At 46.2% G+C, this 26,837-nt stretch overlaps 2 protein-coding genes across 3 annotated transcripts in view; both read right to left on the reverse strand.

The window, feature by feature from the left end:
• Nucleotides 1-1,249: 1,249 nt before the first annotated feature.
• Sfxn2 (sideroflexin 2) overlaps nucleotides 1,250-26,837 on the reverse strand; it is a 28,426-nt gene continuing 2,838 nt past the window's right edge. The window contains exons 2-12 of one of the 2 annotated variants that reach the window (XM_057777969.1): nucleotides 15,508-15,690; nucleotides 15,162-15,332; nucleotides 11,885-11,983; nucleotides 9,182-9,257; nucleotides 8,873-8,958; nucleotides 6,841-6,901; nucleotides 6,473-6,539; nucleotides 5,949-5,998; nucleotides 5,605-5,654; nucleotides 4,828-4,875; nucleotides 1,250-2,979 (exon numbers count right to left, since the gene is read on the reverse strand). In XM_057777969.1, the coding sequence (XP_057633952.1) occupies nucleotides 2,880-2,979; nucleotides 4,828-4,875; nucleotides 5,605-5,654; nucleotides 5,949-5,998; nucleotides 6,473-6,539; nucleotides 6,841-6,901; nucleotides 8,873-8,958; nucleotides 9,182-9,257; nucleotides 11,885-11,983; nucleotides 15,162-15,332; nucleotides 15,508-15,668 (969 nt within the window). In that variant the 5' untranslated portion in view covers nucleotides 15,669-15,690 and the 3' untranslated portion in view covers nucleotides 1,250-2,879. Of the gene's footprint in view, nucleotides 2,980-3,217; nucleotides 4,876-5,604; nucleotides 5,655-5,948; nucleotides 5,999-6,472; nucleotides 6,540-6,840; nucleotides 6,902-8,872; nucleotides 8,959-9,181; nucleotides 9,258-11,884; nucleotides 11,984-15,161; nucleotides 15,333-15,507; nucleotides 15,691-26,837 lie in introns of those variants that run through there. The other variant, XM_057777970.1, reaches the window with a different exon arrangement.
• On the reverse strand, nucleotides 13,645-14,664 carry LOC130879433 (prohibitin 1). Its single transcript, XM_057777971.1, has one exon. It carries the CDS (start codon nucleotides 14,599-14,601, stop codon nucleotides 13,783-13,785), a length of 819 nt encoding a protein of 272 aa, XP_057633954.1. The 5' UTR covers nucleotides 14,602-14,664; the 3' UTR covers nucleotides 13,645-13,782.

A 26,837-nucleotide genomic window follows, 5' to 3' on the forward strand; every position in this document is an offset into this window, starting at 1 on the left:
TTTTTGTTTTTCAAGACAGGATTTCTCTATATAGACCAGGCTGGCCTCAAACCCACAGAGACCTGCCTGCCTCTGCCTCCCCGAGTGCTGGGATTAGAAGTGTACACCACCACTTCCCAGCTTTAAACCATATTATTTATTTATTTATTTATTTATTTTATTATTTTTTTTTTTTTGGTTTTTCGAGACAGGGTTTCTCTGTGGTTTTGGAGCCTGTCCTGGAACTAGCTCTTGTAGACCAGGCTGGTCTCGAACTCACAGAGATCCGCCTGCCTCTGCCTCCCAAGTGCTGGGATTAAAGGCGTGCGCCACCACCGCCCGGCTTAAACCATATAATTTAAAAGGATGAATTTGGCCAGGTATGGAGGCGCACAGCTGTAATCTCAGTATTCACAAGTCTGAGCTGACAAGAGTTCAGGATAGCCTGGGCTCCATCCCAGAGAAAACATAAGTTTCACGGTATGTGTGTTCCATTTTACATTTTAAAATGGGTGTGAAGCTAAATTGCAGCTGCAATCTTCACATCAAGGATGCACTATCTTCTGGTGCAACCAGCACTGCCAGGAAATGGGCACACCTGCACTCTCCCAGGCTCCAGCTGTAGGACTGCAAGCTGAGACGAGCCTTTGCGCTTGAGTTTGCTCAGCATCTTCAGGTGACCCTGGTATACATTTTTTTTTCTCTTTTGAGGCAGGGCCTCTCTGTTGCATTGGCTGGCCTGGAATGTGCTATGTAGAGCAGGATAGGCTCAGACTCACCAAGAGCCACCTGCTTCTGCTATCCAAGTGCTAGAATTAAAGGTTTGCCCAGCCGAGTCTACTACATGTTCCTAACAGCCACAGCTGCAGGATATGGAGACTTACGTTAAAACTTTATATGACACATATACTGAGTCCCTTTCGCATATTCTAGTTTTTCTTTTTATAACCTTTTAAGAGATGTAAAACCATTTTCAGTTCCCAAATCCAGAGAAAGAGAAATAGCGAGAGCGAGCACAGGTGACTGGCTGTATCATGGCTCACCAATCCTCTAAGGCAGCACAAATCCCATTCTGGGAGACCAGTGGGGCATCAACACAGGTGGACAGATGGATTCTTCTCCCTTATTAGGGAGATGGACCATAGTCTCCAGCCATCAGACAGGGTCCCTTACAGCTGCGAGATCCTCTGATGTGCCCAGCCAAAGTCAGACCATAGATCCTGCTTCCCATCAGGAGGTAGTAGCTTGGTTTGCAGAACAATGCTTCACGTTCTTTCAAATCATTTATTCAATTCATGATGACAGCGTTTAAACAGAATCATCAAATCTCACCAGACAAAACTCACCCCATGTACACACTGCCCCCAAGGAAGCTACAGTCCCCAGGGGGCTCAAGGAACAAGATAGGAACCTAAGCGGCCCTTTGCTGTGTGTTCTCTTTAGGCTTTTGGTCCTGGTTGGTTTCCTCTCAGAGATGTCCGAGTTCAGCTCCCTTGTCCTGTCTACTCAGCAGTCTTTCTTTGATTTAACCTAAAGGGTTCAGGAAGGGCGGCCACCAGGAAATCATCCTCTAAAATGTGTGGAAGGGCAGGTGCCGTCTCAGTGAGGGGACTTGTAAAACAGGCAAGGCAATGAGAGAAGAGACTTCTCCCAGAATAAGGGTCCCAGAAATAGATCTAGACATGATTTTAGACAGAATAAAGTCATCATCAGAGGGCTAGAACTTGATGTCCACATAACTTGGGTGTTATGTGCACTGTACTGTTTGGCTGTACAGTCTGAAGGCTCTTTGGTCCTGGCTGAATTGCGCTCCAGTGTCCAAGCACAGCTCCCTTTCCTAGCAGTACACACCAGTCCCTGGTTTTTGACCTATCGGGCCGAGGACAGGAACTATTTGTCCAGTTTTCTGTCCTGTTGTAGTTAGCTCTCAGCGCCTGAAAAACTCAAGTCTGGCAGCGCTCCCATGAAGATATCCCAGTCAGGGCTCGATGGGGCAGGGTAGAGAGGAATCCCAGGGGACAGACTGACCCTCTTCTGTTCCTGAGTAGGAGCTGCAGAGGTGCTCCTCCAGAGGATCTGGGTTTGATTTCTAGCACCCATGTGATGGCTCACAGTGGTAATTCCAGTCCCAGAGGATCTGATACCCTCTTCGGACTCTGTGGACACTGGAGCAGAGACACACATGAAGGCAAAGCATCCATACACATAAAAATAAAAATAAAATGATAAGAAGCCTTTTCAAGAATCACACAGGTAAACGTTTCCCTTGCTTGAGAAGGAGGAAGTGGGAGGAAGGAGGAGAGGGACTCAATACATCTGCAGTCCTGACTGGACAAGAGCCACAGGTCTCCTAAGTACGCCAAACTGTGTCTCCCAAACACCAGCAGCTTCTGCTGAGATGGCCTTAGCTTCTGGTCCCAAAGGACAGGGACCAAGGACAAAGCAGATGGAGTACTTTTGTCCTTGTTCCCTCCCCTATTTTTTTTTTTTGAGACATTATCTCTAACGCAGGCTAGCCTCAAACTCTCCATGTACCTAAGGTTGAATTTGAACTTCTAATGCTCCTGCCTCCACCTCCCAAGTACAAGGGTTGCAAGCTGTACAACCATACCTGAAACACATGGCGCTAAGGATTAAATCGTGGGCTTTGTGGAATCTAGGCAAACACTACCAACTGAGCTACATCCCCAACCACCTTGATTCCCCTTTTGAATTTTTATCCTTGGGAGTCCCCCCAAAAAATGGGTGTTTATATGGAAACAGGAGTCATCTCCCCACCCACCTACTCTATCTCCCAGTCCAGCCTGGCTTTCAAGGAGGAATGTGGACACAGGTGTGCACAGCTGCCAGCAAAGCTGGTCCATACAGGGTATGGATTGGTCCCTGCAGGCACAGAGCACTTAGAGACCCTTATTAAAGTAGGCAAAGAGGACTCGCTCTCCATGCTTGGCCTTGATGGTGTCCTGCAGCTCTGGTTCTAGATAGGAAACTGGTAATTCGCTGAAAAGAAAACCAAAACGAGGTTATGAGGATGCTATTATCCAAGACAATCAGCAGTTCACCTTGAGAAAAAAGCCTGCCCTACATGTCACCTCTAGGAAGCCCATCCAAGAGAGCATTAACTATTAACTTGGCACAGCCTACAGTCACTGAAAAGAGGGTCTCAGCTGAGTGACTGTCTTTATCAAACTGATCTGTGGGCATGTCTGTGAGGAACTGTCTTCATTGCTGACTGATATGGGAGCACCTGGGCCACTGTGGGTGGCGCCATTCCCTGGGCTCTATGAAAAAGCTAAGCATGAGCCTGTGTGAACAGGCCAGCAACCACCGTGCCCCGTGGTTTCCGCTTCAAGCTCCTGTTTGAGTTCTTGCCCTGGTTCCCTGCCGACCTTGACACAGATGTACAAGGCTCCCCTCGGGAACCTGTCTCCCTGAAAGAGATTTCACACTGTTCTACAGGACGAGGCCAGGACTACTTAGGGTGCACATCATTCTGGGCCCTGCTAACACCAGCGGATACTGAAACACACGTGAATGAGAAATAAGGAGACAAATCCTCCTTCCCCAGAGCCGTTCTTAGTCATGGTGTCTGTCACAGCAACAGAGCGACCCTAGTGAAGAGCCCTTCTGGTATGCCAGACTGTGCCACCCTTTTGTGTGTATGCAAGTATGTATATGAGTGTGTATGTGTGCGCACATGTGTACAGAGGCCAGAGATGAACTGTCCTCAGTTTTATTGTTTGAAGACAGGATCTCTTACTGAACCTGGAACTCACCAATTTTCGGCTAGGCTGGCTGTCAACGAACTTCAGGGGTCTGCCTGTCTATGCCTCCCTAACACTGGGGTTACAGGCACAAACCATTACACCCAGGTTTTGGGGGTTTTGTTTGTTTGTTTTCACCCAGCTTTTTTAACATGGGTCTGGGGAATTTGACTCGGCTCCGAGGGCTTGCATGGCAAGCACTTTACCGACTGAGCCATCTCCCCAGATCTTTTCTTAAGGTTTTGAGACAGGGGTTGTTATAAAGAAAAAATTAAATTGCTTTTGCTTGCTAGGGTCTATATATCTCAGGCTGGCCTTGAACTCTTGATCCTCCTGCGTTAGCCCCGTGCCCTACCTGCAGTGGGAGATTACGAGCCCAAACTATGCGCTCATCTAATTCCTGATTTTTCCAGCCAAAACTGTTACTGGCCTTTGTGAGTCAGAATAAATATTACATTTCACCTCTAAATCAACCTGGACTAAAGCTCTCAGTCTGTCTTTCCCACAAGCTTGTAATCACAGTGCTCAGGACTCCGGAGGTGACTGGCAGGTGGCCAGAGAACCCATACAGAGGGCAGGACGGCTACTATCTCAGGTCATGCGGCAGCTACACCTGTTTCCTGGAACCAGCCTCCAGCTGACCCCAGGCTGGAGTCCCTTTCCGTCATCTCTACTCCCACCCTCCCTTCCGGAAAACACAGAGGAACCTGAGAAATACAAGGCTGTGTGCCGAGGGAACACGAGCCAGGAGCAGAAGAACCACCTTGTTCAACCTCAGAGACCAGAGCCAGCCTGAAGTGACCTTCCTCCACTCACCAAACAGGATAAGTCTCCTGGTGCCCGCTCCCCACCATCTCTCCAAGGTGCTGGGTGGGAGCAACTCTTACTCCTGGCTTCTCCCCCAACCCCTCAGAGACCTGACTGGTGCGCCATTCACCCAGCGTAAAAAGGCCAGAGTTGAGGTGGACGGGCACCTGTCCTTAGAAACATCTGTTGTCCCCCCATGGTCCCTCTCTCTCAGCAGGTCAGTGAGGAGCAGAGCAGAGCATTTGATAAAACAAAGCAGGCAATAGATGGCTGATACCATTCCTGAGGGAAGAGCCCACATGCCACTGGCACCATGAAGAGGAGGCTGTAAGAAAGGAGAAGAGTGTTGGTTAGGGACGTGACCCTGAGGCCTGGCCACACCCTGAGCCCACACAGCTGACCTGTCTGAGGGAACTCTAGCCTTTCTCTAGGCCCTGTTTTGTTTTAACACAGGGTCACAGAGCCCAGGGGCAGGAGCTGGCTAAGGCTGATCTTGAATGGATCCTCCTGCTCCTACCTCTACTGGGGTGACATACCTGTGTGCCTTTGCCCTGGTCAGGGTCTTGTACACACTAGGCAAGCACTCTACCACTGAGCTATAGTCCAGAAAACTCACTGGACTTGGTGATAAAAGTCAGTATCCCTCCCTCATGCCAACCTCTACTTCACACCCATATTCCAACGGGGAAGAAAACAGCGCTGTACCCAAGAATGGTAAACTGGGGACTCCAAGGTCACAGTCACCTGTGTCACCAGGAGGGCACAATTAATGGTATCAGTCAATGGCCAAGTCCCTAAGGACACTGGCATGAAGTGCCATTTCTCTTGTACGTGAGGCTGGGATGTGCGACAGCCCAACCAACCTCCGCCTCCTCATTCCTGCGTCTTCTGGAAAACTGCTCTAGACCTGAGGGAGAGGGAAGCCTGGCAAGAAGTCGAGCTTGGCCGTCTGGTTGTTAGACATGACATGAGCCACTTCTGAAGGCAGGTCAGAAGACAGGTCCCAGGGGCTCCAGCCAGCAAAGACCCCAGACCACCCACACCACATACTCACAAGCAGCCACACAGCAAGACCTGCAGCGGGGCGTGCAGCACTCTGACTTTCTGTACAAAACAAGAGAAAAACAGAGAGAGAGACCCCCCCATGGGACTCAGACACCTGCAGCAGACCCGGCACCTACACCCCCGGCAGCCAGCAGGAAGTCAAGGACTTGCTGCCCTTATGGGGAGAAGGGCTTCTCCCGGCTCTCTGCAGACAGGGTCAGGAGGCCCGTCTCATATCTGAAATGGGGGTTGGCAGAGACGGGGACCAGTTCTACTAGAGTAAGATGGGTGGTGGGTGGTGGGAAGGAGGGGAGGGCCAGTTGCTGGGGCTCTAGGCAGGGAGAGCCCACCTACCTTCATCAGCCGCAGGGGCTCCAGCCGCTCCATGACCACAGGTAGTAAGACTGGAAGAGACAGAGCAGCTGAGAGGAGGAGTGGTAGGCTCTCCCCAAGCCCCACTGCTGTGTCAGACCACAGACCTCAGTGCCACTGGGAGAAAACAGAGCCTGTGTAGGCACTGCTACCCAGACTCTCCCCCAAGTCCCAGAGAAAGATACTGCCCGAAAATGTGTTCACAGTAACAGAAGGCAGACACACTTCGGTCCTGGACCCGAAGCATCCTTCTCAAATAGAAAAATGGTAGACTGCATCTACCACTGTCTCCCAGCCCACCCCCACACTGTTGCTTAGTGAATATCAGGTAAATGAAGTTAACCTGCTCCCCCAAATCTAAGAACACCTGTGTTTCCCTGGGCTTTCAGCTTTCAAAGAAAACAGCTTGAGAAGGCATCCCACCTTCCACTTGAAAGCTGAGGTAACCAAGGCCTCTGCCAGATATTCAAGGGTGCCCCCAAGATAGGAGGTGTTTCCCATCTTACTCATGCCAGGGGCAGCCATAGTAATCCGAGAAATAACCACTTGGGTGATGCCCACAGCTGCAGCTCTCTGAGGACAGAGAAGAGATGTCAGGAAGCACTCAGTCGGTGGGTGTGGGCTACTAGGGAAGTCAGGTTCCTGACCAAGTCTGAGCAGGTAAAGATGGGATGGCTCCCCCAGGAGTCGTGTCCTTACCCAACCCTCCCACCTAAATGATGCTGGAAGCCTATTCTGAACAAAGAAATGAGGGGGGATTTAAGAGAAAATGAGGATGGGAAAAGTCTTCTCAAACCCATAATGGCACCCAGGTCACATGTGCGATCACCTAGGAGGGGACAGGGTTTGAGGGAGAAGTCTCTCCTCTGCTCACCTGAGAATGGCCAAGCTCATTTTGGTCCCTGTCCTTCACACAGATGCCCTGGATGAGTTCCCTAGACAAACAGAAGTTTCTAGGCTTTAGGAAATAGGCGCTGGGAATCTGCCTGGCATCTGACACATCAGGTCACCAGTGCCAAGGGACCAATGCTCTAGGAAACCCCTCCCCTCTTCAGTCCCGTGAGTGGTACCTGACAAGCGACCCTCAGGAGCAGCCAAGAAAGTCAGCCCCAGGTCCACTGCCTCGGCGGACTCCTAAAGCTACAGGTCACATATGTGACCTTGAGGACGATCTTTTACCCTTCAAAGCCTCTGTGTTCCTCATGTGGAGAATGAGGACAATCCTGGCCCCATTTCATGGATCCTAATGAGAATCGTAGGAGCTCCTGACCAGGTTCTGAGTCCAATACCTGACTTAGTATCCACTGCCCAAATAGTACCTATTCTGTTCTCAGACAAGCTCGACTCCCTGGTTGGAGACCAGGATGGGTAGCCACACTCACGCATCTGCTGAGAGAGCAAGGCGGAGAAAGGCAAGCAGAGTAGAAGGATGCGCGTGCAAGATTCTAGAAGCTCTTTCTCCGAGGCTGCTGTGGTAAACCTCCATCTGCCAACAAATCGTGGCCATAGATACAGATGTGATGGCAATGGCATCAAAGAGAAACAGTCCTCATGTCACTTATGTTGTAGAAAAATACAAAAAGAAAAAGCAAAGGAACAGAAACTGGGCCGGGGAAGCAGCTCCTCAGCCACCGTGGTTAGTGTGCTCGAGCCTCTGGCTCAATACCCAGCACAGCAAAGAGGAAAGAAAGAAGAAGAAGCCATCCCTGTAGCACAGGACTGCAACCCCAGCAGAGGCAGAGGCAGGCGATCAAGGCAAGTTCAAGGTCAGCCTGGCCTACAGTGCATTCCAGGCAGACCAGGAGTGCACAGCGAGACCCTGCCTCAAAAAACAGGAATAGCACCGGGGAGACGGCCCAGAGGATAAGAGGACCTATTGTGTTCACAGAGGACCCAAGTTCGTTCCCAGCACCCACACCAGGCAGCTCATAACTGCCTATGACCCAGGGGAGTTTAATACATTGAGTCCAGTCTGTGTGGACTGCACTCACCACACATACATACACATAATTAAAATCTTTAACTAGGGGCTGGAGAGATGGCTCAGAGGTTAAGAGCATTGCCTGCTCTTCCAAAGGTCCTGAGTTCAATTCCCAGCAACCATATGGTGGCTCACAACCATCTGTAATGGGGTCTGGTGCCCTCTTCTGGCCTGCAGACATACATGGAAGGAATGCTGTATACATAATAAACAAATAAATATTTAAAAAAGAAATCTTTAACCAGGCATGTAGCAAAGGCCTTTAATCCCAGAACTGTGGAGGCAGAGGCAGATGAATCTCTGTAATTCAAGGCCAGCTTGAGCTAAATAGTACGCTCCCAAGGCAGCCAAGGATACAAAGTGAATCCCTCTTGCAAACAAACAAACAAACAAACTGCAGCCCTCTGAAAGAAGACAAAGGAAACTAAAAGATAGAATCGATTTCTGCATTCCCTTTTGAGGAGAGCATAGCTGGGCTCCTGGACACGCCTACCTCCTCCCCTGACTTCTCTGAGCACCTGGGTATTGTTCTATTGCCACTTCCCCTCCACTAAGCCAGTCTGAGGGCTTGGGAAGTAGGCAGAGTTCACAGCTTTGACGGGGTCCAAGTTAGGGAGGTAGCTTTAGGGACAGAGCGCTTGCCTAGCATGGATGAGGCATTGGGTTCAGTCCCCAGCACTACCAATAAAAACCATATGGTCCACATGTCCACGCCCAATCCACCTCACGTCACATGCGACACACTACATTTAAATCACCCATCATTCTTTGGGCCATTACAGAGGAATGACCACCCTTGAGAACCTTCAGAGGCTGGGTCTTCTCTGTCCTACCTCAGTCCCAGGAAGCTAGTGGCTCACTGCCTTGCTTCCTCCCCTTCCCTGCTAACCCCGTGGCGGAGAAGAACAAGGCTCCCTGTACTCACTGCTGTCGCATCATTGGGATATTGACACAGTTAGCTGCAGCCACAGCGGCAAAGGGCACCCATCGGGCCACCAAGGGTGGAGCTCTCTGTTGGAGGCAGGGGATAATGGAACTTACTAAAGCTCATGCAAAGGTGAGGGTAGAAAAGGCTTTGGATTACACAGGAAGAGGCAAGTAAACACTCTGCTGACTAGTCCAGACATCCACTCTGGGATCCTCAAACTCCTGTGTGGAGCCAAGAAAGCTGTTTTCGCTAGGCCTTTGCTGCCCTCTGGTGGCGACTGTGCTCACAAGCCCCAGCCATACATACCTTTGTCCACATATTCATGCCCACTGCAGTGGCCACCGCAGTAGTAGTGGCTGTGAAGTAGGAGAGAGCCATCTGCCTAGTGGAAGAGAAATGTCAGATGGATGAATGCATAGGTGCTGGGAGTGGTGTCCACGGTGGCTGAGGCGAGGCCAGGGCTTCAGTGAGAACCTCTGGCAGTGGAGCTTCGGGGCCTGTGGTCTGTCCCCAGAGCCATCTCAGACTCCGTTTCCATCACTCAGTGCCGGGCACCCTTGGTCTTCCTTCAGTACCTTAAACACCTCACACTTCTTCCTGCCTCAGGACCGATGCACACTGCTGCTCTTGTCTACAGAACACTCCTGGGCTCCTACATGCCTGCACCCATATATTGGCTAGTTTTGTGGCAACTTGATACAAGCTGAAGTCATCTGAGAGAAAAGAACCTCAATTAAGAAAATGCCTCCAGCTGGGCGGTAGTGGTGTACGCCTTTAATCCCAGCACTTGGGAGACAGAAGCAGGAGGATCTCTGAGTTCAAGGCCAGCAAGTTCCAGGACAGCCAGGTCTACACAAAATAATCCTGTCTCAAAAAACTTAAGAAAGGAAGAAAGGAAGAAAGAAAGAAGGGAGGGAGGGAGGGAGGGAGGGAGGGAGGGAGGGAGGGAGGGAGGGAGGGAGGGAGGAAGGAAGGAAGGAAGGAAGGAAGGAAGGAAGGAAGGAAGGAAGGAAGGAAGGAAGGAAAGAAGGAAGGAAGGAAGATGTCTCCAAAAGACCAGGCTGCAGGCAAGTCCAGTAGAACACTTTTTTTTTCTTTCTGAGACAAGGTTTCTTTGTGTAGCCCTGGCTGTCCTGGAACTCACCATGGAGACCAGGCTGGTCTTGATCTCAGAGATTTGCTTGCCTCTGGCTTCTGAGTGGGATTAAAGGTGCACATCACCACTGCTCATTTTAGGGCACTTTCTTAATCAGTGACTGATTGGGGAGGGCCTAACACATTGTGGGTGCAGCCATTCTGGGTTCTGCAAGAAAAGTGAGATAGTCAGAGGGAGGAAGCCAGGGAGCAGCACCCTCCATGGCCTCTATATCAGCTCCTGCCCTCAGGCTCCTGCCTTCACTGCTGCTAATGATAAGTTGTTATGTCAAACTGTGAGGGAAATAAACTCTTTCCTCCCCAAGTTTATTTTCATGATGGAGTTTCATCAAAAGCAATAGACGAAGACTAACTAACTAACAACTAACTTAGTCAACTCTTATCTTTTAGAGCCCAAGTGGACGCCATCTCCTCAGAAGGGATTTCCCAGGGGGTCTCTCTAAAGAGAGCTGTCTTGCTGTGCTTTTCATCTCCCTAACTACAGAATCGCAATCTGAGTTCACTGGGTTTGTTTTGCTAGGAGACTTTTCTGCATGTCTGGTTTGGTAGGTCCTAAGACACGATCTCTGTATGTGGCCCTGTAACTGCTACACAAAATGAGCTGGCCTTGAGCTCACAGAGATCTCAAACAGGACTCTGTCTTACTCACCAGGCACCTCAAGCTTCTAGAATCTTGCCCGGTACATAAAACACACTCAGGAAAATTCTGGACCTCAGTGGCTAAGAGGACTTGCTGCTCTTCCAGAGGAGTGAAGTTCAATCCTCAGCTCCCACATGGGATTTAACTCCAGCTCCAGGGATTTAACTCCCTCCTCTGGCTTCTGCAGACATCTTCACACATGTGAAGAACAGAAACACAACACACACACATACACACAAATAAAGATAAATCTTGGGATAGGAGAGAGGTCTCAGTGGTTTGGAGCACTTTTTTTCTTTAGTTTTTGAGACAGGGCCTCATTCTGTAGTTCAGGCTACCCAGAAACTAAGAGATTCCCCCTGTCCCTGCCTCCTGAGTGCTGAGATTAAAGATGTGAGCTACTACACTCAGCTTGATTTTTGTTTTTTATCTTAAAATTATGTGTGCGTACGTGTGTGCAAGCCCATAGAGGCCAGAGGTCAGATGTCCCTGGAGCTGGAGCACCTGATACAGGTGCTAAAAATTGGACCTGGGGGCTCTGAAGAGCACCTGCTCTCGTGGTGTTGTGGTTGACGCTCTGGACGGGCTCTGAAGAGCAGGCCATGCTCTTAACTACTGAGCCATCCGTAAAGCCCAGGGCACTTGCTGCTCTTGCAGTGGGGCCCAGGTTTGATTCTGAGCATGCACATGGTAGCTCACAACCATCCATAACTCCAGTTCCAGGGGATCCTATGCCCTCTCTGACATCTGCAGGCACCGGTGTGCATGTGATGTGTATACATACATGCAGGCAAAATACTCATACAATAAGATAAAATAAATAAATCTAAAAAGTAAATCTTTAAAAGAGAAATGAAAGCTGGGCAGTGGTGGTGCACTTCTTTAATTCCAGCACTCAGGAGGCAGAGGCAGGCAGATCTCTGTAAGTTCAAGGCCAGCCTGGTCTACAGAGCTAGTTCTAGGACAGCCAGAGCTACACAGAGAAGCCCTGTCTCAAAACAAAACAAAACAAAAGAATAACATATTAGTCAAATGAATGACCATTTTAAAATAGTCTGGGAAGAAGATATTCTCAGTTGGTCTGAATATTTCAAACACGGTTAATGGTACCCCAGCCACCTGCCAGAGTGGGCTCCAGGCAGGAAGCAAGGAGTCTAAGAGCAGAGGGCTACTCCAGCAGAGGAAGAGGACAGCCTTCATTTCAGGTCTCCTACCTGACTGACGTAGGGGAAGCCGCATTTCTGTTGGTGTAGTTGACTAAGGCATTGAAGGACTGGTTCACCCACTGCCAGAAGATCACCGCGGGCATTGTCCTGCGAGCAAGGAAGACCAGGAGGGATGAGAGGGAGGTCGGGGCATTGCTGCATTGCAGCACCTGCAGTCCTAGGGACTCCTCCCATTCTTTCTTATAGCCTGGGGTTTGGGATGGGATGAGCCCTTTGCCTGGACTCTCCCCTCTTCCCTTCACACAGGGGCAAAATCCTGCTCTGTTGAGATGCTTTTCTTCTTGGAATTTTTCTGACCTTCTTCCGCCCCTCCTGAGACAGTCATTCCATGTGTCCTGTTTCCATGACTCTTCCCCCAGCCTACCATTTCCCAATCTCCATGCTGTTCTGTGTCTCCAGGAGGGGAGAGCCTAAAGTCCTTCATCCCTGACACTGGCCCAAGGCATAGCTCAACAGCTAACTAAATGAATACACAGGGTTGGAGGACTCAGCGGGTGGAGATGGGGAGAGAGTCATACCCCGAAAGCTTACTCCCTTCCCAACCAAGCAGAGCAAGAACGGGGCCTTTTCTTTTTTCATTTGGAGTCACATTCAAAACATAAAGCCACTGTGGAATTCTTACATAAGAACCTAGGAGGAGGAGCTGGAGAGAGGGCTCAGCAGTTAGCACTAACTGCTCTTCCAGAGGTCCCAGATTCAGCTCCCAGCAACACATGGCAGCTCACACCTGTCTGTAACTCCAGTTCTAGGGGACCTGACACCCTCACACAGACACACAGGCAGGCAAAACACCAATGCACATAAAAAATAAATAAAGATTATTTAAAAAGGGGGGGGCCTGGAGAGATGGCTCAGAGGTTAAGGGCATTGCCTGCTCTTCCAAAGGTCCTGAGTTCAATTCCCAGCAACCACATGGTGGCTCACAACCATCTGTAATGGGGTCTGGTGCCCTCTTCTGGCCTGCAGGCATACACACAGACAGAATATTGTATACATAATAAATAAATAAATAAATATTTTTTTAAAAAAAAAGGAAGAAGAAATTAGAAGGAGCCAGGCAGGGTGGCGCACACCTTTAATCCCAGCACCTGGGAGGCAGAGGCAGATGGATCTCTCTGAGTTTGAGGTTTGGTCCAGGCCACGCAGAGTTACACTGGGATGCTGTCTCAAAAACAAAACAAAGCAATAACAACAAACAACAAACAACTTAGGAGGTTGATGAGATGGCAAGGTGGGCAAAGACACCTGAGTTCCTTCCCCAGGCCCCACATGGTGGAAAGAGAAACCACTTTGACTTTCACACACACACACACACACACACACACACACACACCGCCAGGGGTGCACCCACCCACTGTGACAGTGGAACTGATCTATTGGGAGCTCACCAAGGCCAGCTGGACTGGGACTGAATAAACATGGGATGAAACCGGACTCTCTGAACATGGCGGACAATGAAGGCTGATGAGAAGCCAAGGACAATAGCACTAGGCTTTGATCCTACTGCACGCGCGCGCACGCGCACACACACACACACACACAATGAGATGTACTCCCACTCCATGCACACACAATAAAACAAATGTAATTTTTTAAAAGTATTTTTTTTTAAATTAATCCTTACCCTGGTGTTGGTGGCACAGGCCTTTAATCCCAGCACTCAGGAAGCAGAGGCAGGTGAATCTCTGGGAGTTTGAGGCCAGCCTGGTCTACAAAGTGAGGTTTTTTTTTTTTTTTTTTTTTGAAGTGATTCTGCTTTTATTTCCTTCACGTTAAGCCAATCACGGAATTTCACAGTGATTTCTGGGGTGGGGCAGAAGGAAAGTGTATTCAGAATGATCGAGGCTACGGCCTGAATGGCCTGAGAAGGTGAAAGCAGGGGGGCCTCACTGGGGAAGCTGGAGGAGCACCGACTGCCCTGCTGGCAGGTAGGTGATGTTCCGAGAGCGAGAGAGCTGGTAAGCAATGTCCTCAGCTGCTTCCAGCTTCCGCAGCTCAATCAGGCCATCGCCTGCCGTGGCCAGGGAGTTGGCGATCAGCTCGGCGGCCTTAGAATCGCCCTCAGCAGAGATGATGGCTGCTTTCTTCTGCTGCTCAGCCTTTTCCACCACAAATCTGGCCCTCTCCGCTTCCTGCTGAGCCACCTGTTTGGCTTCCACTGCTTCTGTGAACTCCTTCCCGAAGGTCAGATGTGTCAAGGACACGTCATCCAGGATGAGCCCAAATGTTGCTGCTCTCTCTGTGAGGTCATCGCTCACCTGCCGGGAGACCAGCTCTCGCTGGGTGATCAATTCTCCAGCATCAAAACGAGCCACCACCGACTTGAGGATCTCTGTAGTGATGGAAGGCAGCACCCGCTCATCATAGTCCTCGCCGATGCTGGTGTAAATACGAGGGAGCTGGCTGGCCACCGGCCGGAAGAGGATACGTAGTGTGATATTGACGTTCTGCAAATCTTTGCTACCAGTGATGACTGGTACGTTCCGTGGTCGCGAGCGGCAGTCAAAGATAATTGGTTTCTGTACCCACGGGATGAGAAAGTGAGTCCCTTCCCCTACCACGACGTCCTGTACTCCACGGAATCGGTCAAAGATGACAGCTCTGTGCCCAGCATCCACATTATACAAGGCGGAGTTCACCACGCCTCCTGCCACTGCTAAAGCCAGGCCGAACTTTCCGATGGACTCAAACACTTTGGCAGCCATGATTCCTTCTGTTGCACCCACTCACACCTGCTTCCACTCTGACCTTACAAAGTGAGTTTTAGGACAGCTAAGGCTACAATGAGAAGCCCTGTCTTCAAGAAAACAAAAAACAAAAAACAAACAAAAAAAGGGGGGGGGGAAGACTTAATCTTTTAGTTCAAGTACTCTGGAGGGCAGTTTGAGTCTGTGAGCTCAAAGTCAGCCTAGTCTACACAGAGTTCTAGGCCAGCTAGGGCTGCATGGTGAGACTCTGTCTCAAAATGACAATAGTGTGATACTAATAATACAAAAAGCTTAGACTGGATAACCCACTGAGGAGGAGTCCGGCAGCAGCAGCCCCCACAGGCTGACTGTAGTTGTGACTCAGCCTCTGTGACCCATCTAGCAGAGGGTAATGGAAACAGCACCTGTGTGTGTAGGGCTCTGGAGAGTGAAAAATCCTCTCAGGCAAAGAGTTTAGCACAGTGTCCAGCATCTAGTAAGGGACCAATCTGGAGGACTGTTATTCCACAGGCTCCCCGACCTAGCTTGACCCCTCCCTCGGCCATCTCAGGACTCACCTGTAGAACTGCAGCATGAAGCCTGTGATGATCATGCCCCCGGGGACCTGGAAGGACATCCGCCCAATGACGTTCATCTTCTCCCCAGTGTCAGGGTGGAAAGCAGAGTCATACAGCTTCTTAGCATACAGCAGCTGCTCCACCTGAGTGCCAGGGGGCACAAGTCCCATCCTGTCGCTCAATAACAACAGCAGTGACCACCTGACCTGACGAGGCCTATCTCCCTGCTCGTCTCCTTCCTTCCCAAGACCTCTGCCCACTCCTTCACCCTCAGTTTCTCCTTCCCTCAGAGAGTCGAGCCAATGCTGTGCTGGTACCTCCAGCCCCTCCCCTGCCCACCCCTCACCTGCTCTTCTCAACCATCGCCTTGGCCCAGTCCAGTTCCTGCTCTGACGCAAAGATGGTGCGAGGATCCGTGATGTTAAAGAAGTGCTTCACACGGCCCAGGAACATGCGCTGATCCCAACGGGGCGCATCAATGTTAAAGCCAGACAGGTCAGCCTCCATATTGCCCACATACAACCTAAGACTTAAGAACAAAGAGAATGAGAGCTGACCCCTACCTGAATCCGTTTGCCCCAGAGGCCCTGGCAGCCATAGACTGTCTGCTTTTGCCAGACCCTAGGCATCCCCTGTGATGATCTAGGGCCCCTATGAATGGGCCCCTATGAATGCCAATCAAACTAGGCAATTGCCAACAAGCGTTTCCCAGGACCGTGTTAGTGGCTAGGCCTGTGCTTGATCATACTAGGGGAGGCAGTCTATGCCCAAGAGGAGCTCAGTCCGACGAGGCAATGCGATAACACCACGAACTAGCATAATATCCTAGAAGGAAGATAGGAAAAGTGGCCATCCTGAACTAGAATAGAAGCCCTCCGCTCTTCACCAAGCCGGCCTTCAGAGAAACTCTTTTACCACAGCCTAACCACTATGGCAGTGAAAACAGTGGTAGGCATAGGAGTGAGGTAGCTGGGCACACTGTGTCTGCAGTCAGGAAGCAGAGAGAGAAATGCTGGTGCCCAGTCTCCTCTAGCCTTTCCACCTCACCTACAGGGGCTGAGGAGTGCGGCCCCAGGAACATCTGTGGAATACGCAGGGTGCAGGCTCACTAGGAGACACACCAGACATCTGTCTGATCTCAGCCCCCCTCTAAACCTTTCCCCTAAGCATTCACGTCCCTCTTACTCCTGCATTTTGGATGCCCAAAAATCTACAAGGACAATTCTAATTCTACTACAGGTTCAAGACGCAGTCCAGCTCCTTCTGTCCACCACTGTGGTGGCCTCTGCGCACTTTGCCAACCAAACTCGGGAAACAAGTCCATGGTAGTTGTAACAGCAGGGGCGCTCTCCTTTCTCATGGATTTTCATTTTCACCAAGTGGAGCCTTGGATGGGTAAGCCTTTCTTATTATCCCAGTGACAAAGAGCAGGGGTTTCTCTTTAATGACACTACCAATTCTAGATGCTTTCAACCCTGTCTGCCTGTTTCTCAATCGGTCTGCTTTCTCTCACGGTAGCTCTAAGATCTGTGAGTGACAACCATGCCACAGCCTAGATGTTATGTTGTCTTGAAATTTCTCCAAATAGCCAATGACCTATTAACTTGGTTTTACTCAAACTTTCAAAATATGACCAGAATGCATATTAATTGCCAGAATGGAACATGAATGACTTCTAGCCCTGTTCCCAGTGGGGTTCATTCCCTTCTGGAAGCGTGCGAGGCGGACTTCCACTGTCTGCATTATCTGGGCTTTCTTTGGTTCCAAACTCTAACCAAAATGGTCCACTAGGTCCTGCTTATAGCATCTGAGGGCTGTTAAAGCCCATGGCTCCAAACTCATCCACATTACTCCCACAAAGCCAAGGCCTGCAAGCCACATGATCAGGTCTAACACAGTAACAACCCTTCTCCTTACAATTTTAGTTAGTTACTAGATATTTTCTTGTTGCCACTATAAAACTATAAAAGTTGGGAGGAGGGAGTTATTTTGGCTCATGTTTCAAAAGAATGCATGCCACCATGGCAAGGAGGACATTGTTGTAGGAAAGTGAGGTGGCTGGGCACACGGTGTTTGCAGCCAGGAAACAGACAAAGATGGATCCTGGTGCCCAACTTGCTTTTTTCTTTCTTTCCTTTTACATTCACTCTAGGGCCTATGTCCATGGTGCCAACCACATTGAAGGCAGGGTCTTTCCTACCCAGTTAAAGTGCTCCGGAAACCCCGAGGCAGATTAGGAAGGATAGCTCCCAAGTGATTTTCAATGCAATCAAGCCGATAGTCAAGATTAACTGTCGCCAGGCAGTGGTGGCACACACCTTTAATCCCAGCACTACGGAGGCAAAGGCAGGAGGATCTCTGTATATTCGGGGCCAGCCTGGTCTACAAGAGCTAGTTCCAGGACAGGCTCCAAAGCTACAGAGAAACCCTGTCTTGAAAAACCGAAAGAAAAAAAATTAACTGTCACAGGGTCATTTGCTTTTTTTTTTAAGCACCACCTTACTTAGATATTCACCTATAAAGTTGGAGAATGAATTCATTTTGCTCAATGATTGTCCTGAAGCATAGCACAGAGTATTGAGTGTCCAGCTGGCCAGCAGGTTGGCATAAGGGCTTGAAAGTGCAGACATGGGAAGTAGAAAAAGACAAGATCTCCTGAGTAAATTGGGAGCATGGGGACCTTGGGAGAAGGTTGAAGGGGAAGGGAAAGGCAGGGAGGGAAGCAGAGAAAAATGTAGAGCTCAATAAAAATCAATTTTTAAAAAGTGCAAACATGCAGGCTAGAAGGGAATGAGGTTTCAGTTGCTGTGGGAGCTCCTTCCGCTCCTTCAGCCAATAGCTTTTAAGATAGCAGGCTACTTGGGAATGGTCTATTATACTATAAATGCAGCTGTAAAGCCTGCCCTCGCTCTCTTACTTCCGGCCCTCACTTCCAGCTGCTAGATTCTGTTCCTGTTCTCCATTCGTTCAGAGAATTGTGGTCTAAGACAGTGATCTGTAAGTCTCCCCTAAATAAATAACTCTTTATTATACATAATTCTGAACTAGTGTGGAATTATTTTGTATCTTCCGCCATCATATGATGCCTGAATGTGGGGACCAGTCCACACTTCCTGGGAAAGATCCGCCAGCCGCATGGCGCATTGGGGCCCTGACTCTCCCACCCGCTGCCCTTAGATGCAGAAGGCTGCTGCTCAGCGCGCCCCGGCTCATGACCCACACGCCAGCCCACACACTGCTGCCTGCAGTCCCCGCAGTGCACACAGTCCACAACTCGCACTGATGGAAAACTTTGGGTTGTCTCTTTATCCTGGGCCCCAACTCTCAGAATTGTTTGATCACCTTAATAACTGTTCTTAATTTGTTAAACAAAGCATATTTTTCAGTATCTAAGTAAGCAACATGTGCTGTTCACTGCTGCTAGCGTCTCTCGGCCACATGGCTGCAACTGTGACACCTGCTGGCCGATAATGATTATTACACCTACTCCAACTCATTGTAATTGCCTTAAAATTATGACTGATAACATCCAGGAGTTCAACAATTATTTTGCTTATATTATGGAAGGTATTGTTCAAGACTTATGCTATTTTCCTTCCTATTATTTGATTCTAGGAGTTAGCTTTGTTTTCAACATTATCTCATTTAAAAAAAATGGTTCAATACTACAGAGAGGGATAACATCAATTTGACAAAATTATCTGAAAAAATTTGTGCTGTTGAATCTAACTGTCGGAATCTGTGGCAAAGTTATGACCTATCCAAGGATGAGACACTATTTGAATAAGTTGAAATCCTCAGTGAGGACATTAGAACAGAACACTGGACAATAGATTCAGACTTTTTAAAAGGCAGTAGTAAAAAGATTTGAAAAGATTGAGGAATTTATTGAAATCGATGAGCAGTGACAGAAGGTACAAGGACAGGATTTGGCCTCATCAGTACGTGCCAGACCCCTGGATGACTTACACAGAGTTTCAACTGCATATCTGATAATTTCCTCAGAAAGGCCATCTGGCACAAAGTACCCTAAGATAGTCAAAGAATATGCATGGGAACCAATAGTATGAGCGATCTAAAAGAAATAAAAACAAGCAATAGTTTCTTATGGGCTCCATTCACCATTTGTCAGGGAAGAGTGAAAACGTGGGCTTCGAAAGCTAAGTCACCCCTCACGATTGGCTTCAATTAATGTCAGAGGTCCTAGAAGGTGGACCTCAGCTGCTTTGGAAGTGTTATTGGAGGAAGAGGCAAAAATTTTAGAGCAACGGGGGCAAGCAAAAGGATTTGAGACTTCCCAAGATCAAATTTTTGGTGAGAGTCATTACTCTGATCCTCAGGAACAAGCTCACTATGATGAATGCACCTTGTTCCTATGTAGCACAGCAACTTTAAATCCTTGGGACCGGATTCAGGAGCCAGGAAAGATGATTGAGTCATATATTAGGGTTAAACAGGGCCAGAGAGAACCCTTTACTGACTTCTTACAAAGATTAAGTAAGGCTGTACAATTAGGAGTGACAGACCCTGAAGCTAGATGTGTACTAATTAAATCTTTGGCTTTTGAAAATGTGAACTTAGAATGTAAGACAATCCTTGGGCCTTTAAAGGTTAGATCAGCACAGATCTTGCATACAGTGAATGTTGAAACATTTGACTACAGTACTGAAGCTTGGGTAGGAGAAGCAATTTCCAATGGTATGAGGAGACACCAAAATGCCAAATTTAATTGTGGTAGAATAGAACATCTGAGAAGGGATTGTAGACAAGGAATTCCTAGGAATAATGTCTCCTCTAGGAATGGCAAGAATAGGAGGACTCAGCCTTTTGGTATACGTAGGAGGTGTGGCAAAGGCCAACATTGGACTAATGAATGTAGGTTGACAAGAGACAGACAAGGCAACCCGACAGCACTGGGAAACTCCTTGGGGGGCCTCTCTCAGGCCCCGATGTCAAACAAGGCCCAGTCATTCACAGTCATGTAGAGAACATGTTTCACCAGGAAAATTAAACAATCCAGTGCCTACTGTAAAAAACCATACTGTTCTAGATGATGGAATAGACCTGGAGGGTAAGTCAAAAACTCCAGTAGGAAATAGGAAACATACATCTTGGCAGACTTCTATAAATGACCAAAGACCAAAGCTAAGAGTGCAGTGTGTATAAATCACTTTGTAATTGAGGATGCTAGATACAGGTGCAGATGTGACTATCATTACTCCAGAACCTTGGCATCCAGATTGGCCTCTTCAAGAGGCAGATGTTCAATTCCTAGAAACTGGAACTCTATCTCAAGTAAAACAAAGCACGAGGTGGGTTGAATACATAGGGCCAGAAGGATAGAGAGGAAGGCTGAGGCCATATGTAGCTAATATTGCAGTGAATTTATGGGGCTGTGACCTATTGCCGCAATGGAATACCCAGATTAACATTCCTGCAGTCCCCAACACTCATATTTCTAAGAAGGATATTAAAAGGTACTTATACACAAAAGTCACCAGCCATTCAGGCTGTACAAGAACACAAAGCAACTAGCAAACCTTCAGTGGTACTAACAGCCTTGCCTTTAAAACGGTTAACTGAGAAAACCATATGGGTTAAACAATGGCCTTTAACGGAAGACAAACTGCAGGTTTCAGAACAGCTGGTACAGGAGCAATTAGATGCTCACCATATTCAAAGAATCAACCAGCCCTTGAAATTCTCCTGTATTTGTTGTTAAAAAGGAATCTGGAAAATGGAGAATGGTGACAGATCTAAGAGCTGTCAACAAGGTTATCCAACCTATGGACCCTCTACAGTCTGGAATTCCTCTGCCTTCTCTATTACCAAAAGGATGACCTCTTATAGTTATTGATTTAAAGATTGTTTCTTCACTACACCTTTACAAGAAAAGAATCGAGAAAAATTTGCTTTCACAGTGCCTACTTGTAATAATTCTCAGCCTACTAGGAGATACCAGTGAATTATCCTCCCACAAGGAATGCTCAGTAGTCCCACCCTGTGACAATACTTTGTAAATCAGCCATTAGAAATAATACACAAGCAATGTCCTAAGTCTATAATTTACCATTACATGGATGACATTTTGTTTTCTGACTCAAATGCAGATACTTTAGAATGTTTGAAGAAAAAAAAAATTGGCTAAATGTAGATTACAAATTGCTCCTGAAAAAATACAAAGAGGAGCCGGGTGGTGGTGGCTCACGCCTGGTCTACAAGAGCTAGTTCCAGAACAGGAACCAAAAGCTACGGAGAAACCCTGTCTCGAAAATCAAAAAAAAAAAAAAAAAAAAAAAAAAAAATACAAAGAGGAGATTCTGCCAATTATCTAGGTTACAAACTAGGTTTCCAGAAAATTAGAACACAAAAGACAAAAATTAGGAGACTGAATAAGGACTCTTAACGACGTTCAAAGATTGTTAGGAGATATTTCTAGTCTACAACTGGCTGTTGGGATAATACCTGACCTAATAGTTCATTTAAACAAAACCGTAGATGGTGACAAATATTTAAATAGCCCCAGAGAATTAACAGCTGAAGCAGAAAAAGAATTGATGGTCGTTGAAGAGAAATTACAGGAGGCGCATGTAGATAGAGTGAACCCAAATCTTAACTGTATTCTAGTCATATTGCCTTCCAGAATTTCCCCTACAGAAATTTTAATGCAGAGGGAAGATATTATCTTAGAATGGATATTTTTACCACATAAACCAAGTAAAAAATTAAAAACTTACGTGGAAATTAAGTTTTTAATTAATTATAAATTATATTATAATTAATTGAATTAATTATAAAAGGAAAATTGAGACTTCATCAATTAGCAGGTATAGATCCAGCAGAGATTACAGTGCTTTTTACTGCTGATGAAATTTTAAAAGTTATGAAAAGACAATAAACCATGGCAAATAGCTTGTACTAATTTTTTTAGGAGAAATAACAATTATACCAAAAGTGACAGAATTAACCTTATAAAGAGAACTACTTGGATTCTTCCCTGAATTGTACATGCTGCACCAATAACTGAAGTCCATACATTTTATACAGATGCAAATAAATCAGAAAAGGCAGGTTACAAATCAGAAGGATTAATTAAGGTGGAACAAAGCCCTTATAATTCTGTCTAAAAGGCAGAATTATATGCTATTCTCATGGTACTAAGAGATTTTAAAGAACCTCTCAATATAGTTACTAATTCACAATATGCAGAAAGAGTTGTCTTGCATATAAACTACTCAATTTATATCAGATGATACAGAATTGACTTCATACAGGTTCAAGATATAATCAGGAATAGGCTTTGTCCTATATACATAACACACATATCCAATTCCATATGGGTCTGCCAAGTCCTCTAGCACAAGGTAATGCAGAAATTGATCAATTATTGATTGGAAGTGTGCTGAAGGCCTCAGAATTTCATAAAAAAAATCATGTCAATAGTAAAGGTTTAAAGAAAGAGATATTCTACTTTCTCATTCTTTAACCAAACACCATTACCAGCAGAGAGTAAACTCAAAGGGTACTCAAAGGAATGAGATCTGGCAGATGGAAGTGTTCCACTTTACAGAATTTGGAAAATTAAATTATGTAAACCACACCATTGACACTTATTCATGTTTTCATTGGGCAACTGCCCTGAGCTCAGAAAAGGCTGATTTAGTAATCATCCATTTATTAGAAATTATGGCCATCATGGGTATACCTGCACAAATAAATACAGAATAGTCCAGCATATGTGTCTAAGAAAATGAAACAGTTCTTTGCTTATTACAATATAAAGCATATTACAGGTATACCAAACAATCCTACAGGTCAGCTAATTACAGAAAGATCAAATCAAACTATAAAGGACATGCTAAACAAACAGAAAGAGAGGGAAAACACCCCTAGAAATAGACTGCATAATGCTTTATTAACCCTGAATTTTCTTAATGCTAATGAGAAAGGAACAACAGCAGCAGATAGACATTGGATAATAGAAAAACTTCTGAATTAAATCAGCCAGTATATGTCAAGGATGTGCTGACCTCACAATGGAAACCAGGAGATGTCTTGTTTCTACAGGAGAAGAAAAGCTATGAATACTATCAAAATTGATAAAGATTCGGTTTGAAAAAGAGAAACCTCTTGAGAAAGAGAAATGACAGCTCATCTACAGAGGTGACAACCATACAGGTGGTAAGAAGACCTCATAAGGGTTGGGGCAGGATTCTGTTCTTGTCTTTGCAGGAAAATATTCACCTTCAAAGAGTGGAAAGACCTTGGACATCTAGATGCCTAAAGATAAAAAGATAGCTATCCAGAAAGAATCAACAAGCAAAGAGAAATCTGCCTTATTATTATTATTATGCTGTATTATTTGCATGGTAAAATTTGATTTTTTTGGACACGTATATATCTCTATTTAAAAATAAGAGCTGACTTTGGAGTTGAACAATGGCTATCCTTCTCTAAATCCAAGCATGTTGTTAAAAGAAAAAATCAGAATTTCTGTCTCATGTCAGGAGCCATCTGGTATGGGACAAAAAGAAGATAGACTTTAAGGGAATATTTTACTTTTTGTAAAATTTTTGTTTATATTGTATCTTTCATTGAATATATGTCTATATGAATAATGCCCAAGTTTTCCACAATGAACAGTAGATTTTCCTGCAATAATCTTTGAAGCTTCCAGGAAGAAGAAGGGGCCCCACAACAACAACTCCACCTGGTTGATATAATGTCATGATGCTGATAGCAGTACTATGAGACCAATTTTGGGATACCAGCTGTGGAAATGGTGCACTTTCTTACCACATTCTGGCCAGAACTCCAAATAAACTTCAAAACAAACAAACAAAAGACCCTATCCACTACTCAGAGACCATTTCTAATTATACAAAACAGCAATCTTGAAACTTAACCATCATTTTACTTTTATAGGATCCCATAGAAAAAACATCACCCCCATGACAGCAGGAAGCAATTCTAGAAAGCAATATCCCCTCTCTCAACAAAGTTTGTTCTCATGGTTAGAGACACCATTTAGGGGTTGCTTATTACTCGCATAGGGTTGGGGGTTGGGGTGGAAATTAGTAGGCCTAGAGATCTCAAAAAAAAGGAAGATTGAATAGGATAATAGGTAATTAAGTTAAACTTATTCACACTAATAATAATAATACTGAATAATAGAGTGAATACTTGTGAGCTATAGAGTGAATACTTGTGAGCTATTATTTATGGACAATTTACACTGGTATAGTTTCTGGTATATTGATACAAGTTCAAATTATATTTTATGGGCAATTTACACTGGTATAGTTTCTGGTATATTGATACAAGTTCAAATTATATTTGCTATTTCTGTTTACAATATTTATATACCTATGCAAAGTTATTTTGTCATATTGTATACATGCATGTTTCTACCCCTGTTTAAGACATTCCGTAAATGGATACAATTTTAGGATATACTTACCATATTACATTATATATTTTTACCTCTGATTAAGATATTTATACATTGTTTACATTTTGATGTCATTGTCCTCCTTTACTGCATAGTTGTTTAAAGATTGTTTAATACTCTGATACAAAACAAAGTCTTAATCTTTAAGTTAGATAGGTATTAAGTATTATAGGTCAATAGTCACTCATGTTTGTTATACTTTTAGTATGCTAATTAGTATACTAATTAGTCAGACTAATTAGGTTCTTTATATACATAGAGATTGTATTCTACATAGATAGGTAACCTTCAACCACTTTAAAGATCTGTAGAACATGGCATTTAAATATCCTAGGATTCTGATTGCTCTTGGCAACACCAAATCCTGAGAGAGTGTTGAGCACCAAAGACACTCCACTTGGAGTTTGTCTTCTTGGCACGACTGGCCTTTGGGCAAGAAACTGCCCATGCCTCGACCACTGATAAAGTGCACGATATCCAGACTGGACAAGCAGGATACAAGAAAAAAAATTGTCAAATCTTGCCAAGACAGGGTAAGACGGTTTTAAAAAATTTCCTGCCTCTGAAAATGGTCTGCCAGTTACTCTAGACCTTAGCCAAAGTTGACTGCTTCAACATTGCAGATGTTGAAGACTTTGGGTGATTGCTCAGGCAGCCAGTGGTCTCTGTCATCTTCTGCACATTTTGGAAGCTGCTTGACTGCACTTCCTATCTACTCAAGTAATATTATCTCCCTTCTCAGGCCTTCGATGGGCTTGAAGATTAGATAGTCGTAGTTACTGTCCTCTTATGATCTAGCCAAACCATTTCCAATACAAGACTTAGACTCCTTAGGATAGAATGCTTATTAAAACATTTAGCTAACGTCCCTTGCTTAATATTGTTTATGCAGGTTGTAATTCTAATCTTATATTTGATATATTTTCCTAGTGTATATATTTTTGCATTGGGTTTGGAACTCTCTTATTTAAACAAAAGGGGGAGGTGCTGTGGGAACTCCTTCTGCTGCTTCAGCCAAAAGCCTTTAAGATACCAGCCCACTTGGATGTGGTCTCTCATACTATAAATGCAGCTGTAATGCCTGCCCTCGCTCTCTTGCTTCCAGCTCTCACTTCTGGCTGCTAGACTCTGTTCCTGTTCCCCATTCGTGCAGAGGACTGTGATCTAGGACAGTGATCTGTGAGTCTCTCCTAAATAAATAACCCTTTATTATACGTAATTCTGAACTAGTGTGGGATTATTTTGTATCTTCCGCTATCAGTCAGTAGCACTGACATCATTAAAGTTAACACTTTCCAGCAAAACTACTCAGAATAGAGAAGTGAGGATAAGCCGTGGAAACTGTCGTATTTAAGAGGCAAACTAAGAAAAGTGGTCTCAAACAATGGGAAAGAAGGCAGGAGAGAGAGGAAGGTGGAAGCAGCATGTGGGGAAAGGATTGTTGTGATGGGAAGCCATGCTAGGAGCCAGTCATCTGTAAGCAGACAGTAACTGAAAAGGCCGACAGGCAGTGCCCACAGCGCCTGTGCCTGACCCTAACTGCAGCAGCTTAAGTGGCGATCTCAGGAGAGAGCAAAAGCCAGACTGCGAGTGTGCACTGGCAGAACTCTGACTTCTACCTCTCACTCTGCCTGACTCCTGCAGCATGGTTCCAATGCCAACAGTATTTCCCTCCGTCTAACAACACTCATGGTAGAGGAGAGGGGTTCACTTCCTAGATACATCAGGAACCATCTCCTAGGTACGTCAGAACCCTCATCCAGGAACCAAAAGAAAGCTCAAGATGGGCAGTGGTGGCACATTTAATCCCAGCACTCAGCAGGCAGAGGCAGGCGGATCTCTGTGAGTTTGAGGCCAGCCTGGTCTACAAAGCGAGTTCCAGGACAGGCAGGACACAGAGAAACCCTGTCTCGAAAAACCAACGAATAAATGAATGAATGAATGAATGAATGAAAGCTCAAACTCTAGTCCCCACCCTTTTCTTCCTGTCTTCTCTATCCAAATTGCTGGCGTCTCTATGGTTAATTCCGGTCAGGTTGTTGTTGGCTCTGCCCCCTGATTCAAGGTAGACTTTAGTGACAGTCTGGAGTGTCACAGTGTGATCAAAATATCCCAGAACTGTATGAGCTTTTGGGAGCCATTATCATCAAAACACCACAAATGACTGAGTGGTAACACAGAGGGCCTGGAGTTCAGTTCCAGCCTCCTCATGGTTTCCACAACCA

Source organism: Chionomys nivalis, chromosome 8 (assembly GCF_950005125.1).
Source record: "Chionomys nivalis chromosome 8, mChiNiv1.1, whole genome shotgun sequence".
Classification (NCBI taxonomy): Eukaryota; Metazoa; Chordata; class Mammalia; order Rodentia; family Cricetidae; genus Chionomys; species Chionomys nivalis.

What these genes read in the sequence shown, in the direction of transcription:
- LOC130879433 (XM_057777971.1), bottom strand. Translation starts at nt 14,601, where the DNA reads ATGGCTGCCAAAGTGTTTGAGTCCATCGGAAAGTTCGGCCTGGCTTTA.